Source organism: Microtus ochrogaster, chromosome 1 (assembly GCF_000317375.1).
Source record: "Microtus ochrogaster isolate Prairie Vole_2 chromosome 1, MicOch1.0, whole genome shotgun sequence".
In the NCBI taxonomy this organism is placed as follows: Eukaryota; Metazoa; Chordata; class Mammalia; order Rodentia; family Cricetidae; genus Microtus; species Microtus ochrogaster.
The window spans coordinates 25,005,355-25,021,920 of NC_022009.1; the positions used below are offsets into that span (position 1 = coordinate 25,005,355).

General features: G+C 42.9%; 1 protein-coding gene across 3 annotated transcripts in view; it reads right to left on the minus strand.

Annotated features, from left to right (window-relative positions):
- The window catches only part of Tmed8 (transmembrane p24 trafficking protein family member 8), a 31,538-nt gene that overhangs the window by 10,304 nt on the left and 4,668 nt on the right, over window positions 1-16,566 (minus strand). For all 3 annotated transcript variants that reach the window (XR_003377134.1, XM_005343400.2, XM_005343399.2), the window contains exon 2: window positions 3,333-3,414. Coding sequence is in view for 2 of the 3 variants with exons in the window: in XM_005343400.2 (XP_005343457.1) it covers window positions 3,333-3,414 (82 nt within the window). In the remaining variant the exon portion in view is untranslated. The remainder of the gene's footprint in view (window positions 1-3,332; window positions 3,415-16,566) is intronic.

A 16,566-nucleotide genomic window follows, 5' to 3' on the forward strand; every position in this document is an offset into this window, starting at 1 on the left:
GCCAACTCCTGGTAACGATCATTCTGCTCTCTCCTTCTAAAACTTGTGTATGTGTGTGTGTGTGTGTGTGTGTGTGTGAGAGAGAGAGAGAGAGAGAGAGAGAGAGAGAGAGAGAGAGAGAGAGAGAATAGCACCTGTGCTCATATGGAGACCTGAAGAGGACATCTGATCCCTGAGAGCAGAAATTAAAGCATTTGCAGGATGCCTGGCTTGTTACACCAGTACTGGGAACCGAACTCCAGTCTCCACGATTGTGCAGCAAGCAGCCATCTCTGCAGCCCGTCTGCTCTCCTCTATGGGTCTAGGTTTTTTTTTTTTTTGGTTTTTCGAGACAGGGTTTCTCTGTGGCTTTGGAGCCTGTCCTGGCACTAGCTCTGTAGACCAGGCTGGTCTCAAACTCACAGAGATCCGCCTGCCTCTGCCTCCCGAGTACTGGGTCTAGTTTTATTTCTATTTGCTCCACCCAATTTCAATAACCAGTTTGGATCACAGGTGGTTTCTATACAAGTCACACAGAGATGAGGCTGCCTACCACAGAGACTAGCCACCGAACAGAAAGTGTCCGCTGATTAATCACAGGGATATAAAGGTAATTAAAACTGCTGGAAGGGGTGAGACTTTTTCTCCCGTGATGCAGCCATCCATAAGCTGCCCATGGTCCATGCTCCAATTAAACCAGTCACCAAGCTACACTTGGGTAGAAGTGATTGTGTCCTTGGTGTTCTCCCTGGGGTGAGCAGCTGGGTTTGTTCATGTCTCCCTAGGAAAAGCTCACAGACAGGGATGAGTTATGCTGCCTTCCATTTCCCCTGGCTTCAGAGAGATGAGAAAATGAGTAATGAGCCAGGGAAGAGGCTCAGTTCCCCAGACCTCCTCAGAATCTACTGCCAGCAAAAGGTGACGTGGGTTTTATTTTTAAAGCAGGAGTATAAAAGCATGGTATGGGGGACCCCTGTAAGACTTAGGATCCTCCGGGGTGCCTGACACTTTAAAACCTTTCCAGACTACTAAAATACCGTTCTCTTTCTTGCATTTTCTGAAGTAGGCGATGGAAATTCCCAGAGACTCTATGGCTTATGGCAGGATGCTAAAGTGAATCAAGAGGCAGAAGTGGGAATTCAATTGTCGTTTATTAAACCAGACATTAAAGGGCTTTGTACTTCCTTCTGGGCTATCTTTGCTTTAGAATCTGATTATTTAGATCTCCTGGGTAAATTGGGAGCATGGGGACCCTGGGAGAGGGTTGAAGGGAAGGGGAGAGGCAGGGAGGGGAGCAGAGAAAAATGTAGAGCTCAATAAAAACCAATTAAAAAAATGGATAGTGAAAACAAGAATCTGCTTTTCATTAAAGACATTATAGTAATATGTAGTGAGTTAATTATTATTTTCAAATGAGTAAAATAACTAGATTATAATTTTCAGCCTTAATTGTTAATACAATTTTTAAAAATTTGGAGGTCTTTTAAGACAATGTTTTACTCTGTAGTCCACACTGACCTCAAACTTGTAGTGATCCTACTGCCTCAGCCTCCTGATGCTGGTGCCGGGTGTGAGCCACCACCACACTTAGCTCTAATATAATCAATAAAAAATTCTTTGAGGTCTTCACTAATTATTCAAATTGTAAATATCTGAAAGCCCCATGCTTTTAAGATTATCAGTACCATTGTTTTCCTTGGGAGCATAAATAAGAAAATTCATTTTTAATCATAGACTATCTCTTCTTCAGATAAAGCAGGAGTATAAAGATAACCATCTTTTAGAATACCCAAGTCATGCCAGACTACCTCAGGGCCCCTGAGAAAGGTGATGAATCGAAACCAGGCTTGCTTGAATCATCTCACGTACGTGGGAAATTGGTGAATGACATTCATTCTTAGAACCTAGGAACTCAGTCCATGCTTGTTCCTTGTCCTTCACTAGAAGGCAAGCTGTATGCTGGGACCTGGGCCTCACTCGCTGTGTGCCTGGCCCCTCAAACCAACCCTGAATGTGGAACTCTCAGACCCTCTGAACTGTGACCTTATGCCCTCAATTTCCACTTTGCCCAGATCACTCACAGTGACTGCTTGGATCCTGGCTACACCTCAGTACCTCAAGCACACTCCTGCTTGGGAGCTTTGCACTCGCTGTAGCCTCTGTCTGCATGAATAATACAGTTTACACAGGTGAAGGCCACTGATGAAACATGCTATACACATGTTTTCTGGCTGCCATCCTCACCAGGGTGTAAGCCATAGTCAGTATCTGAGGATGGTCACATAGTCTACTGTTTTGCTCCTTTCTTTGTAATTTGGATGATGCCTGACAGAGATGCTAATTCAAGCCTACAAGACAGCTAGCATACAAAGCAGATAGGCAGATACAGATGTGACAAAAAGCAATTCACCTGGTTACCTAGGAGACAGAATGCTGGTGTATTTCCCACTCAGTTTATGTTTTGGTATAAAAGCTGTTTGGAGAATAAAAACAGAGGAATTCTTCAGGATGTGAACTCAGGACTTCATGAGAGACCACTGAGAATCTCCCTCCCGATAAAGCCATGTGAGTTGTGTCTTTATTCCCACACCTCTACACTGGTCCAGAGAGATAGTTTATGTTGGGGTCTGGTCAAGAGAAATAATTGAGGGTCCAGACTAGCATCGAACCCTGACACTTCCTATCACGCTAAGACTTAGTATAACCTTCCTTTCTACCATATACGTATCAGTGAAAGAGATGAATTAGAAAAGAAAATTATGAATGACAGCTTAAAGGCTACATAGAGAAACACTGTCTCAAAAAAATCAAAAACAAAAAAAATGAGGTGCATACTCTGACAGGGGGTGGTGATGATGCATCCCTTTAATCCCAGCACTCGAGAGGCAGAGACAGACGGAGAGGCCAGCCTGGTCTACAGAGTGAGTTCCCAAACAGCCAGGGTAACTCGGAGAAAACTTGTCTCGAAAAACCAAAAAGGAATGACAGCCCAGGAGCTGCAGAGATAGCTTAGCAGCCAAGAGCATTTGCTGTTCTTTCCTAGGAACTCAGTTTGGTTGCCAGCCCCCAGGTCAGGCAGCTCACAACTACTTACAACTCCAGCTCTGGGGGATGTGAGTCCCTCTTCTGGCCCCTACAGGCACTAAACATATACATGGTACACACACATACATGAAGGCACTCACACATACACATAAGATAAAAATAAACAGATAATGTAGAAAAAGAATGACAGCCTAAAGGTTACACAATGGTTTAACCTGACAAGTCACATAAACACTGTAGCTTAAAATCACCCCTTAAAATCACCGCCTACTTTATTCTCAGAGGACAAAGCAACTGCATGTCCCTACCTGTAGGGTGAGGGCCAGGGTTCTGGATCAGAGGCAGAAGCCAGTGGAGAACTGACCTTGGTGTTTTCTAGATCTTCTTTCTCTAGAAAATCATGGAGAGAATTTATTCTTTGAGAGGAAACACTAACACACACCTGTAGTCCAGTTCTTGGGAGGTTGAGGCAGGAAGATCAGGAGTTCAAGGCCAGCCTTAGCTACATAGGGTTTATGGCCAGCCTAGGGCTACCTGAAACCTTGTCAAAATTAGAAAAAAAAGTCATTGCATAAATCTCATCCTATATAAAAATCAATTCAAAGGGCTGGAGAGATGGTTCAGAGGTTAAAAGTACTGGCTGCTCTTCCAGAACAGCTGGATTTGACTCCCAACACCCAAATGGCAGGTCACAAATGCCTCTAACTCCTGTTCCAGGGCATTCAATGTCTTCTCCTTGCTTCCAAGGACACATGAGGTGTACTTATGTACACATGGGCATTAATACACATAGAATAAAAACTTTAAGAAATAAATTAGAAATAGTTCAAAGATCTTTGTATAGGACTAAAAGTTTTCAAATTACTTGAGAAAGCGCAGGAAAACAGTTCAAGATACAGTCATAGCAACAGTTTTCTGAAAGAACCCCAACAGTCCAGGAAATAATAGCAAGAATTAACTCATGGAGTTGTAAGGAATTAAGAAGCTTCAACACAGCAAAGAAACAATTCTCAGAGTAAAGGGACAGTCTACCAAGAGGGGGGTCAATGTCAAGAATATATAAATTAAACCCATACACACAAATAATCTAGATAGTACATGGGCAAATGAACAGATAGTTCTCAAAAACGAGATACACATGGCCAATAAGTAGACAAAAAAAAAAAAAAGGAAAAATGCTCAACACCCCTAGCCATCAGAAAAATGTAAATTAAAACTTCAGTGAGATTTGATTTCCTCCAGGATGGACTGCTATCATAAGGAGGGGTAAAAGCTTATATGTTGCTGGTGAAGCCACTGTGGAGCCTCCGCCTGAGCCTTTCTTTAAACAACTGAACAGAAGGGCTGAGTTTAGGCCTTGATTCCCATATAACAAACCAGGCATGCTATGTACATCTGTAACCCTGGCACCAAGGAAGATAGAAACAGGAGCTTTGCTGGGGCTTGCTGACTTTCAGCCTAGCCATGAAAATGAAAGCCCCAGGTTCAGGAAGAGATCCTAACTCAAAAGAATAGGCAAAGCATAATAGAGAACACCTACTGCCCTCTTCTGACCTCCCTTCACATACAAGCGAGCATATACAGACACATAAATACATACATGCATACATAAACTAATTAAAAACATATACAGACACATAAATATATGCATGCATGTATACATACATACATAAACTAACTAAAAACAGAACTACCATATGATCTAGATATACCACTACTGGATAACTGACCCACAAGAATCTAAGTCAGCACATTCTAGGAATACCTGTACACACATTTGTTTTATATATAAATTATAGATAGATAGATAGATAGATAGATAGATAGATAGATAGATAGATAGATAGATAGATAGAGATAGAGATACCCATCAGATTGTAATAGTCTAATGGCAGAAGGCAACCTTGGCGGGTTGGAATCAAGGGTTACCACAAAGTCATACCATGCAACTGGGCTCACATGGGAGGTTTATTGGGGGAGGGTGCAGAGGCGGCCTCTGAGAGAGAGAAGGCAAGGGGTTGGGGGATATAGCGCATGGGTATAGGGAAAGTGCTATACTTAGTGGCTGTAGTAGCTACAATCTCACATCTTGAATGCTGCTGATGACATGTCCTGCTAGGTCCCTGAGTGCAGATCAGTGTAATAAATGCCTGAATGCTAATACAGTTGATTTTTCTTTTTTTCATGTGTATGTATGTATGTATGGTGTTCACACATGGATGTATCTGCATTCACTTGCATGCATGTGTTTGGACATTCTTTTTTTCTTTCTTTCTTTCTTTTATTTTTTTTTTTTTTTGCTTTTCAAGATAAAGTTTTTCTATAGCTTTGGACCCTGTCCTAGAACTCTCTCTGTAGATCAGGCTGGCCTCAAACTCACAGAGATCCACCTGCCTCTGCCTCCCACGTGCTGGGATTAAAGGCGTGCGCCACCACCACCTGGCTGTGTGTGGACATCTTAAATTAACATTAGTTGTCTTCCTCAATTGCTCTCTACTGCTTACTGAGGACTTAAACATCTTTCTAGCTTACTCCTTGAGACTTTCCTTGTACACACAGTTGAGTGCATTTACACATTCCCTATTCTAACCCTCTGCATAAAGTCAAAGAAACTGAAGCTCTAAATCAACTTCCTAAAATAAGATACAATGTAACAAAGTATGCCTCAAACAATGTAAAAGTGAAGATAAGGGCCAATATTTATGAATTAACCTTGACCCTGTCTCTACTTCTCCATGATAGGATCTACTGACCAGTCAGTCCATCTGTGTCTGTCCATCCATGTCATATCCGCCCTGTTCCCCAACCCTGGGATGCTCAGGGATGGGATGTCTTCATGAGCACAGGAGTGTACTGCTGGTCAGAGAATGAGTTAGTTCTGCTTTCCCAACTTCGTTATCACCTGTTCTTTTGTCCTTCAGCCCCTGGATTTCCCAGGCTCTACAACTACAAGACACAAAGCTTTGTTCACTATAAAGTATTTAATCTCAGGCTGAGAAAGGCTGAATGTTTGCCTAGCGTGAATGAGGCCCTAGACTCAATCCCTAGCATTGGGGGGAGGGGTGCGAGGATACAACTCATAAGCCTGAGTTGCATAATAAGAGTCCTTGCCTCATAAGCCTGAACTAGATTAAATGTGAACGTTGACAAAAATAAGAGTATAAATTATCCAGTCTAGTTACAGCAGCACAAAATGGATTAAGAAAAAATGAAGCCATACACAGCACGCTGCTTACAAGAGCTGCCCCTCAAATGTACGGACTGCATAGGCTGAAGGTAAAAGGGTGAGACCTGGTAATTGAGAGAACACCGACGGCTACACTTGTATCAGAGAAAACGGATTCAAGCTGGACACAGAGGTGCATCCCTGTAATTCCAACTTTTGGGGGGCTGAGAACTGCTGTAAATTCAACACCAGCCTGGGTCACAACAATAAGACCTTGTCTCAAAAAAAACCACAAGACCCTATAAGACTAAAAATCAATCAAACACACACATATGCACATACATATCAAGTTAAAAGGTGTCACAAGAGACAGCCAAAGCTATTATTTAATGACAAAGGGGTCAACCATTCATAAAAACATACTAACTCAGAAGGCTGAGGCAGGAGAATCAGGAGTTTGAGACTAGATTAAGCTTCATAGGGTGACCCTGTCTCAAAAAGCCACAAAAACAAAACAAATAACAGTAGTTCAAGAGCCTAATATTATTTCGTGTGTTTTAAAATAAAATAGCTGATTATGGGCATGCACACCATACTCTCATCCCTAATGATAGGAATCAGTGTTATTTCCAGTTTTTATTCCATTAAAATATTACAAAGTGTGCTATAACACCTTATGTGCATTTCACATTTTTTGCCAGGCTGTCATCTTTGGCAGAGGCTGCCTATGATTCTGCTTTCAGAACAGCAATAAGTGAATGCCTGTTTTCCCACAATTCAACATGAGAGTGAAATACGTAAGCCATTGATGAAATTGACAAAATTCAACTTGTGACAAATGTTGCCTTATTTTTCTTTCTCTGAGAGAGGATCTCACTATGTTGCCCAGGTTTGAGCTTCTGTACTCAAGAATTCATTTGACCCTGGCTTCCTGAATTGCTGGGACTATACATGTTTACCACCAGGCCCAACTTGGTATCCGTGAGAGTTAATGCCTATTGTCAACTTGGTAAGTTGATACATTTGTATCAGATAAAAGCAAGCTAGAAGCACTCCAGAGCAAGCCTCTGTACATGCCAATGAGGAATTACCTAGGTCAGGTTGGTCTCCGGGCTTGCCTGGGAAGAACCATCTAGACTGTGTTAACTGGAGTGAGAAGACCCACCCACTCTAAAAATAGGCGGCACCATCCCCTGGGCTTGAGTCACAGACTGCATAAGAAGGAGGGAGCCAGCTGAGCACCCCATCCTACTTCCTACCTGGATGCAACTGGACCACATGACTGGCACCTCAAGCTCCAGCCACCAGGGTGGTCTGAATGAGAATGGCCCATGGAGCCGGGTGCTTGAATGTTTGGTCCCTAGCTGGTGGAACTGTTTGGGAAAGGTTAGGAGGTGTGGCCTTGTTGGAGGAGGTGTGCCACTGGGGGTGGGCTTCTATGTTTCAAAAAATACATGTCATTCCCAGTTATCTACACATACCCCTCTCTATCTCTGTGTCTGGGTCAGATGTAAACTCTCAGCTACTGTGGGATACTCCTCTGTATGCTGTGAATATGTTTTATTACCATTGGATAATAAAGAAGCTGCTTTGGCCTATGGCAGAGCAGAATATACCTAGGTGGGAAATCCAAGCAGAGAGACGGGGAGAAAGAAAGCAGAGTCAAAGAGACACCAGCAGCCACCAGGGGAGTAAGATGCCATAGCATTACCAGTAATTACACAGGGCACATGAAGATAAATAGATTATAAGAAATGGGCTAATTTATATGTGGAGCTAGTCAGGAAGAAGCCTGAGCCATCCACCAAACTTATAATTAACACTAAGCGGCTGCGGGAACCAGCAGGTGGCAGAGAGACCATCCCGTAGACCAGACAGGACAGAGAAAAGAATTCCCGCTACACTCAGCCACTACTCCAGGGTCATGCCTGCTGCCACGCCTGCAGCATGACAGTCACGGACTCACCCTTAGAAACTGTATGTAAGCCCCCGACTAAATGTTTCCTTTATAAGTTGCCTTGATCATGGTGTCTCTTCACAGCAATAGAAAAATAACTAAGAAACTCCCCATGATGGAGCATATCCTTGAGCTGTGAGCAAAACTAAACCCTTTCTCTAAGTTGCTTTTGTCAGGGTCAGGGTATTTTATCATAGCATCAAGACAAGTAGCTAAAATAATACATTACTTTTAATTTTTGTTTATTCTGATTAAGTTAGAACACACACATATATGCATATCTATATATCTTTGATTTTGCTTCCTTATAAGAAACCCCCAGAAATGAAATTCCTTGTTACAGGGTCTGCTGTCAAGACTGTCATACCCACTACCCAATTTCTCTCCAAGTTTCACTTCTGCTAGCATTACATAAATGTGACCGTTTTCCATATCACAATGTGCACACAATCTTTACCAATCTGATAGACAGAGCATGACGACACACTATCGTTTTTCCTTAAATTTTTTTAATAATTTATGTCATCAAAATAGACCCTTAACTGGATGGCGGTGGCGCATGCCTTTACATCCAGCACTCAGGAGGCAAAAGCAGCCAGATTGGTCCACAGAGTGAGTTCCAGGGCAGCCAGGGCTACACAGAAAAAAAAAAAAAATTGTGCTAGTTTAAATGTGACTGGCCCCCATAACCTCATAGGGAGTGGCACTATTAGGAGGTGTGGCCTGGTTGGAGGAAGTGTGCCACCATGAGAGGGCTGTGAGCTACACCTAGTTCAGTTCACTTCCTACTGACTGCAGATCAAGATGGAGGGCTCTCAGTCCTTCTCCGGAACCAGGTCTGCCTGCACGCCTCCATGTCCCGCCATGGTGACAATGAACTAAACCTCTGAAAATGGAAGCCACCCAATTAAATGTTTTCCTTTTTAAGAATTTCTGTGGTCATGGTGTCTCTTCAAAGCAACAGAAACCCTAACTAAGACAAAAACAAACAAAAACCTTAATGCATATAAAATAATTTCCTTTTTTTCTTTAAGAAAACAGGCTCATACCAAGTATACCATTAGACTTTTCGCTCAGTATTAACCTTTTGTGTATATGTGCATCATGTGTGCAGGTGTTGACATGTGTGCAGGGACATGTGTATGTGTGTGGAGGACAGAAGTCAACCTTACATTTCTTCCCCAATCACTCCACCTTTTTATTTGATCTGATTTGAGATAGGGTCTCAGGAAGCGTCACTGGCTGTCCAGGAGCTTGCCACGTAAACCAAGCTGACCTTGAATTCACAGAGGTCTGCCTGTCTCTGCCTCTACAGAGAGCTGGAATTAAAGCTGTCCACCCCCACACTCAGCCCTCTATCCATATATGTAGTTTTTAATTTATGTGTGCGTGTCTGTGTATACATATGTGTGTGAGAGAGACATGTGAGTACACACATGCGCGCCATCGAGTAAACGTGGAGTTCAGAGGAAATCTGTCGGAAGTCAGTTCTTGCCCTCACCTTGTTCTGAGGTAGGCTCTCTCTTGCTGCTGTACTGCGCATTCTCCCATCTCTGCCACCAGAGAAGCGTTGGGATATCAGAAGTGTAGCCATGTGCAGCTCTTTACGTGAGTTCTGGGGATTCAGTCATCAGCTTATGGAGCGAGTGATTTACCCCTGAGCCGACTCTCTGGCTCCTACCTTACCTTCCGAGATAGGCTCTTACTGGAGTTCACCAACCGGCTCGACTGGCTGGGCGGCAAATCCCGGGGATCCTCCTGCCTCTGTTTCCTCAGCACTAGGATTACAGTTGCATTCCCTGCTTTTTACATGGTATTAGAGACCTGAACTCAGCAAGGACTTTCCCAAGTGATCTCCCTAGACCTGAGCTTTCACCCACTTAAAACAGAGCATGGAGTCTGTCCTTCAGTTATCACGCTGCCAATCCGTTTGTGTAATACCCAGGAGTCACATCAAAAAATTTAAAAAAGCTCTGAGTTAATGACAGACCCTTGCATGCTACATGCCAGGTACTGTATTTAGATGCTGTGAACACAGAGGTAAATGTGTACCTTCAAAGACTCGGTCTACAGGAGAAAGTAAACTGGAAAGCAGGTAGAAAACAGATTTCATTAATTTAGAGCAATTCTCCCTGAATTCCTAAGAAGTGGTCAACTTTGTATGTTTGTGTACAATTTTGTGGCAGCCATCTGATCAGACAGAAAACTTCAGAAATAGTCCACAGAGGACAGAGGATCCAATGAGTAAGAGAAGCTGAGACAGACTAGAGAGGACACAATTGTGCAATAACTAGGTAGCCAAATTTTGGTGCACTGATGCTGGCTTCTAACACCTTTTATTTTCTTTCCTAGGGGCTAAGAAACTACCTGAGACATATCCTAGAGCCTTGGGAATTTAGATCTAGTTTAACGGCATAGATCTGAAGTCTACCGTCTTCTCTTGTAGAATAGCTCGTAGGCATGTCTACTTCTGACCCTTAGCGACCCTCAGTGGTGACATGAGCTGTATCTGCAGCTCCCTCAGGATGGCAGGTGCAGCCGTCATTTGCCAACCTTTTGGCTTCTAAACACCCAGCCATCTCCCTGCTGTTTCATCCTCAGTGAAGAATTAAATGAAAAACCTTCAATACCCAGACCCAGAAAGTCAGGGGACAGGCACATAACCTAATGTCCCTGCCTGGGACCTGAAACAGGATTGGCATATGAGCCGAGTTCTCGCAGGACTAGAGCACACACACTGTTCCTGTGTGATGTCTGGAGTCACACTCTCGCCTTACAGTGGTTTGGTGAGTCCTCCTTACCCCTCTAATAAATCTTCTTGCTGCTTAAGGCAATTAGAATTAACCTCTGTTGCTTGCAACAAGAAACCTAACAAAAACCCCTATATACAAAATTGCATTCGGAATTTAAACTTAAAGGCATCCAGTGTATCTTGTCCTCATCTGATTATCTTTATTGTTCTTGAAAAGATTGATAATTAATTGTTGTTTTCTAAGCCACTTGCAGGTATCAACCACTCCTGGGTTTATTTATGACCTCTATTTATAAGGCTGCCAAATTACATGAGAGCCAATTTGTGGTGCCCCCAAAACAAGTTCCATATTAACATCAAGCCGGGCGGTGGTGGCGCATGCCTTTAATCCCAGCACTCGGGAGGCAGAGGCAGGCGGATCTCTGTGAGTTCGAGACCAGCCTGGTCTACAAGAGCTAGTTCCAGGACAGGCTCCAAACCCACAGAGAAACCCTGTCTCGAAAAACCAAAAAAAAAAAAACAAACAAAAAACAAAAAACAAAACATCAAGACCACTGAACACAGATCACCACTAATATACATAACAATGAATGCTTGAAATATTGTGAGAATTACCAGAATAGAACCACAATAATAAGTAAGAATACGCTAGTAGAAAAACATACTTGCTGAACATATCTGTGTAGTACAGGATGGTCAAGATTTCAATTTGTAAAAGATACCGCTATCTGTGAAGTATAATAAAGTGGAGCGCAATGAAACAAGGGACGCTTTTTTTTTAAAGATTTATTTATGCCGGGTGGTGGTGGTGGCGCACTCCTTTAATCCCAGCACTCGGGAGGCAGAGGTAGGCAGATCTCTGTGAGTTCGAGGCCAGCCTGGTCTACAAGAGCTAGTTCCAGGACAGGCTCCAAACCCACAGAGAAACCCTGTCTCAGAGCAGCCAGTGCTCTTAACCTCTGAGCCATCTCTCCAGCCCCAAGGGAAGCTTTTTAATACTGCTTAGGACCTAGCCGTTCTGCGAAGCAAGCCTTCCTATGCTTGACGTATTTTTAGAGCCTTTTCAGCCTGTCATTTGTATATACACTCTAGAACCCTCCCTCCCAAAGAGAAAACGCCAAAACTCCTCTGGGTTTACTCCTGACACTGCATTTTATACGGAGTCAGCCTGGGAATAAACTTTATCTCTATAATCTTACTACAGACACGAAGCGTGCTTCCACTCACTCATGTATGAGCGAGCAGGAGAGACTAACTCACCCACCCAAGCTGGCCTCAGACTCACTAGACAGCTAAGCCTTTTAGGTATTTAGATACCCTTTATTTCTCTCAATAACACATATGATCTACAGAAGTTTTTTTTTTTTTTTTTTTTTTTTTTTTTTTCGAGACAGGGTTTCTCCGTAGCTTTTGGTTCCTGTCCTGGAATACAAAAGGTTTTGTATAGATGACTGAGCTAGTCACTCTATGGTAACTGCTATGGTTTGAATATGGTTTATGTCTGTGTAAAGGTTCAAGCATAAGGAACTTATGCCCCAGGGTGAAGACACTGAAAAATGAGTGGACTCTGAAGAGGAGGCCTAGAGGGAAGGCTTTGATTTGGGAAGGTATGTGTCTTGGGTTTTGTTATTTTCTTTTCTTTTCGAAACCTCATAGGGGCAACTCTAGTCCACAAAGAAAATAACAGTACCACTGAAAAGTGCAGAAAATCAGCAAAAATAAATAAAATTAGTAAGGTGCGCACAGCTCAGGTCTCACAACTAGAATTTGGGGGAAGGGAAGCAAAGCCTCATCCAAAAGATGAAGTCCTGGTGAAGGTAGGCACCCCACCCACAGAAGCAGCCTACAGTTCTCACAAGCCTCAAACCCAACTGCGGTTGGGACCCAGCGACTGCTCTGGTGAGATGGGTCACTAGGAGAAAGGACTTCCTCTTGTCACTTACTGTGCCTCTGTGTGCTATTGCTGAGTATGATCAGAGAGGAACCTATTATTTAATCCGGCTACCCTGGGGATACAGGGAACAATAACCAGTCAGAAAGACACAGCTCTAGACTAAGTGACTACTGAGGGAGGGGGTCCTGGAGAGCAGGGAGGAGGGCCAGATGCTCACAGGATGAAAAAGAACAAGCAGCAGGAGGCTCCAACCAACTACACAGTTAAGATTTGGGGGCGGAGGAAGAAGGCAACGGCTACGGGCTAACCTCATCATCTGAAAATGATTTTGGAGTTGGATAACCTTCCGTCTGAATTTTGGGGTGGGGGTGTCAGACTCTGATGCCAAACATTTGCTATGAACCCCAGATAAAGAATTCTGGGGCTCCGGTGGACTGTGAGAAACTGACAACCACATCTCTCCAGCATGGTATCAAAGCTTAGTGGGTCTGAAATGTAGGGAGAGCAGTCCTCTTACAAAGATCTCCATACTGTGTGTGCTTCTGCAGGAGGAAGTCCCGCCTGGAACATGAGTCACCCCAGGGGACATCAAGTGGGGATTCTTGGGAGGGTGACAGAACCCAACTGTTCCACCAGCTGAAGTAACCAGCAGAGGCCCCCATGGCCCAGGGAAGTGCAGTTCAAGTGAAGTGAGCTATCACAGACAGCAGGCACTACACCACAAACACGGCAGGAAAGACCAAAGTCTACAAACACAACTGACAGGCGACAGCCCGGCAGTGCACCTGGCAGGCTTGGGCTGTTTTGTATGTGCACGGTGTTCACATGTGCATGGGTATACAAATACACATGACATGAAAGAGGAACTATGTGGGAAGAGGAAGGAGTCTAAGGAAGGGGGAGGGTAAAGAGAGTAGTGAGGGGTAAGAAAGGCAAAATGTCACACTTTCTCTCATCTATGGCCTCTGTGTCTGTACACACACACACACACACACACACACACACACACACACGCACGCGCGCGCGCACTCACATAGGTGCGTGTGAACAGAAAGGAGAGGGAGCAGCAAGAGAGGGAGAAGAGCAATGAGGAAGAGTGCAGAGCAAATATGAGTAAAACATCCTAGAATTAATAAAAATCGTTAGTAAAAGCACATGGAGCTGGAGAGGTGGCTCAGCAGCTGGGAGCATGGCTGCTCTTCTTAGGACCCACACAGTGGCTCACAACCATCTGACTCCAGTTCCGGGGGCTGTGGGTACACACGTGGTGCACAGACATGCATGCAGGCATTCACATGACACATTTTAAAACAATAATAAATAAATAAAAATTATGAAAAAGTAAGGAGCTAGAGAGAGGAGTTCAGCAGTTAAGAGAGCAGATTGCTCTTACAGAAGGTCTGGGTTCCCAGGTTGGGGTAAGGGGCTCGAAACTGCCTGTAACTCCAGTTCCAGGGCATCCCCCACACATAATTAAAAACAAAAATAAGTCAGGCAGTGGTGGTGCACACCTTTAATCCCAGCACTTGGAAGACAGAGGCAAGCAGATCTCAGTGAATCTGAGGCCTGTCCAGAACAGCCAAAACTACAGAGTGAGATTATCTCAAAATAAAATTAAATTAAATTAATGAAATCATTACGTGTACTAACAAAATAATTACTAATGAGATGATTTTGTTGGCAATTTTGTTACATTATGAAAGTAGATAACTGGTCTTTTTATTTTTAAAAGAAATCCTAGCTGGGAATGGTGGCGCATGCCTTTAATCCCAGCAATCAGGAGGCAGAAGCAGGTGGCACTCCAGTCCAGCCTGGTCTACATAATGAGTTCTAGGGCAGTCAGAGCTACACAGTGAGATCCTATCTTGAAAAAAACAAACAAACAAAAAAAAATCTAATAAATTTTTAAATTAACAATGAATTGTTTTAAAACAATAAAATGTAAACTATAACGAAGTTAATACATAAAGATATTGATAACCTCTACTTCATAAAAAAATGACTTTTAAAAAAATATCTGTCCCTGATATGCAGAAAGACTCCCAATTTTAGGGCCAGGTGGTGATGGCACATGCCTATAATCCCAGCACTGGGAGGCAGAGGCAGGCAGATCTCTGTGAGTTCAAAGCCAGCCTGGTCTACAAGAACGAGTTCCAGGACAGGCTCCAAAGCTACAGAAAAACCCTGTCTTGAAAAACCTAAAAGCACTTGGTTTGCCAGGTGGGGGTGGCACATGCCTTTAATCCCAGCACCCAAGAGGCAGAGGCAGGTGGATCTGTGAGTTTGAGGACAGTCTGGACTACAAGAGCTAGTTCCAGCACAGGCTCAAAAGTTACAGAGAAACCCTGTCTCGAGGGGGAAAAAAAAAGACTCAAAAAGACTCCAATTTTAGAAAAGAAACACAGTGAAGAAGTGTCTAACATGTTTGTAGGGGCTGGAGAGATGGCTCAGCAGTTAAGAGCACTGCATGCTCTTCCAAAGGACCTGAGTTCAATTCCCAGCAACCACATGGTGGCTCACAACCATCTGTAATGAGGTCTGGTGCCCTCTTCTAGCAGGTATATATGCAAACAGAATTTTGTATCCATAACAAATATTTAAAAAACATGTTTGTATATGATTTTTTTTCTGAATAGGTGATATATTGTTGTTATTCAAAATCCAAAAGTGGTAAAAGTATACCATGAAAGCTTCCTTCTATGTTAGCCCCCATCTCCAGAGGGACTTAATGCTACTGGGTTTTCAGTAGTCTTCCAGAGAGGTTTCATGAATGTAAAGGTTATATGTATGTTTGTGTGAGTACCGTGAAGGATACAGCATACATACGCACATGAATCTCACATTTCCTACACACATCAGGACATCAGACACACTATTCTGCACATCTTATTCTTTCCAGATACATCTCAGATACTTTCCCCAGCTGTACACAAACATCTTTCTCATTCTTCTCTATAGCAAATATTCCATTTGATAAAAAACAAGTCATTGATTTACGAGTTCTCTATGGATAAACAGCTTTTTTCCAAGTCTTTTATCACTCCCAAAATGCTGTAATAACCTTGTGTCCACATTCTTAAACAGGAATAAACGTGTAGAATAGTCTGCGCGAAGAAATGGGTCAATGGAAAATATGTTCCAATTCTGTTGGACCTTAGTGGAGTAGTGCTTCTCAACCTGTGGGTCGCGACCCCTTTGGGGGTTGAATGATCCTTTCACAGGGATTGCATATCAGATATTCTGCATATCAGATATTTATATTATTATATAATTGTATATCATATTATATTGTTACTTTATATAATATGATATAATGATATGCGATGTAATATGTTATATTATATCATATTACATTATATACTATATCGAAATATAATAAAATTAATAAATTATATATTTACATTATATGCATATTGGATATTTACATTATGATTCTTAGTAGTAGCAAAATCAAAATTATGAAGTAGCAACAAATAATTTATGGCTGGGGGGTCCCCACAACATGAGGGTTGCAGCATTAGGAAGGCTGAGCACCACTCCTGCAGAGGAAGCATCAGTGTGTTTTTGTGCACCTGCACCAACGCAGTGAGTCATTTCCATTTCTCTTGATCAGTCAGCCTGTGCACGGTTCATATATTAAGAATCACTTCTCATGGCATCTTTTTTCAAGCAGCTTGATGAATCGCAGGAAAAGAAAATGAAAAGGTATTTTTTAAGTTTAAAGGAATGCCCTAGCCGGGCAGTGGTGGCGCACACCTTTAATCCCAGCACTC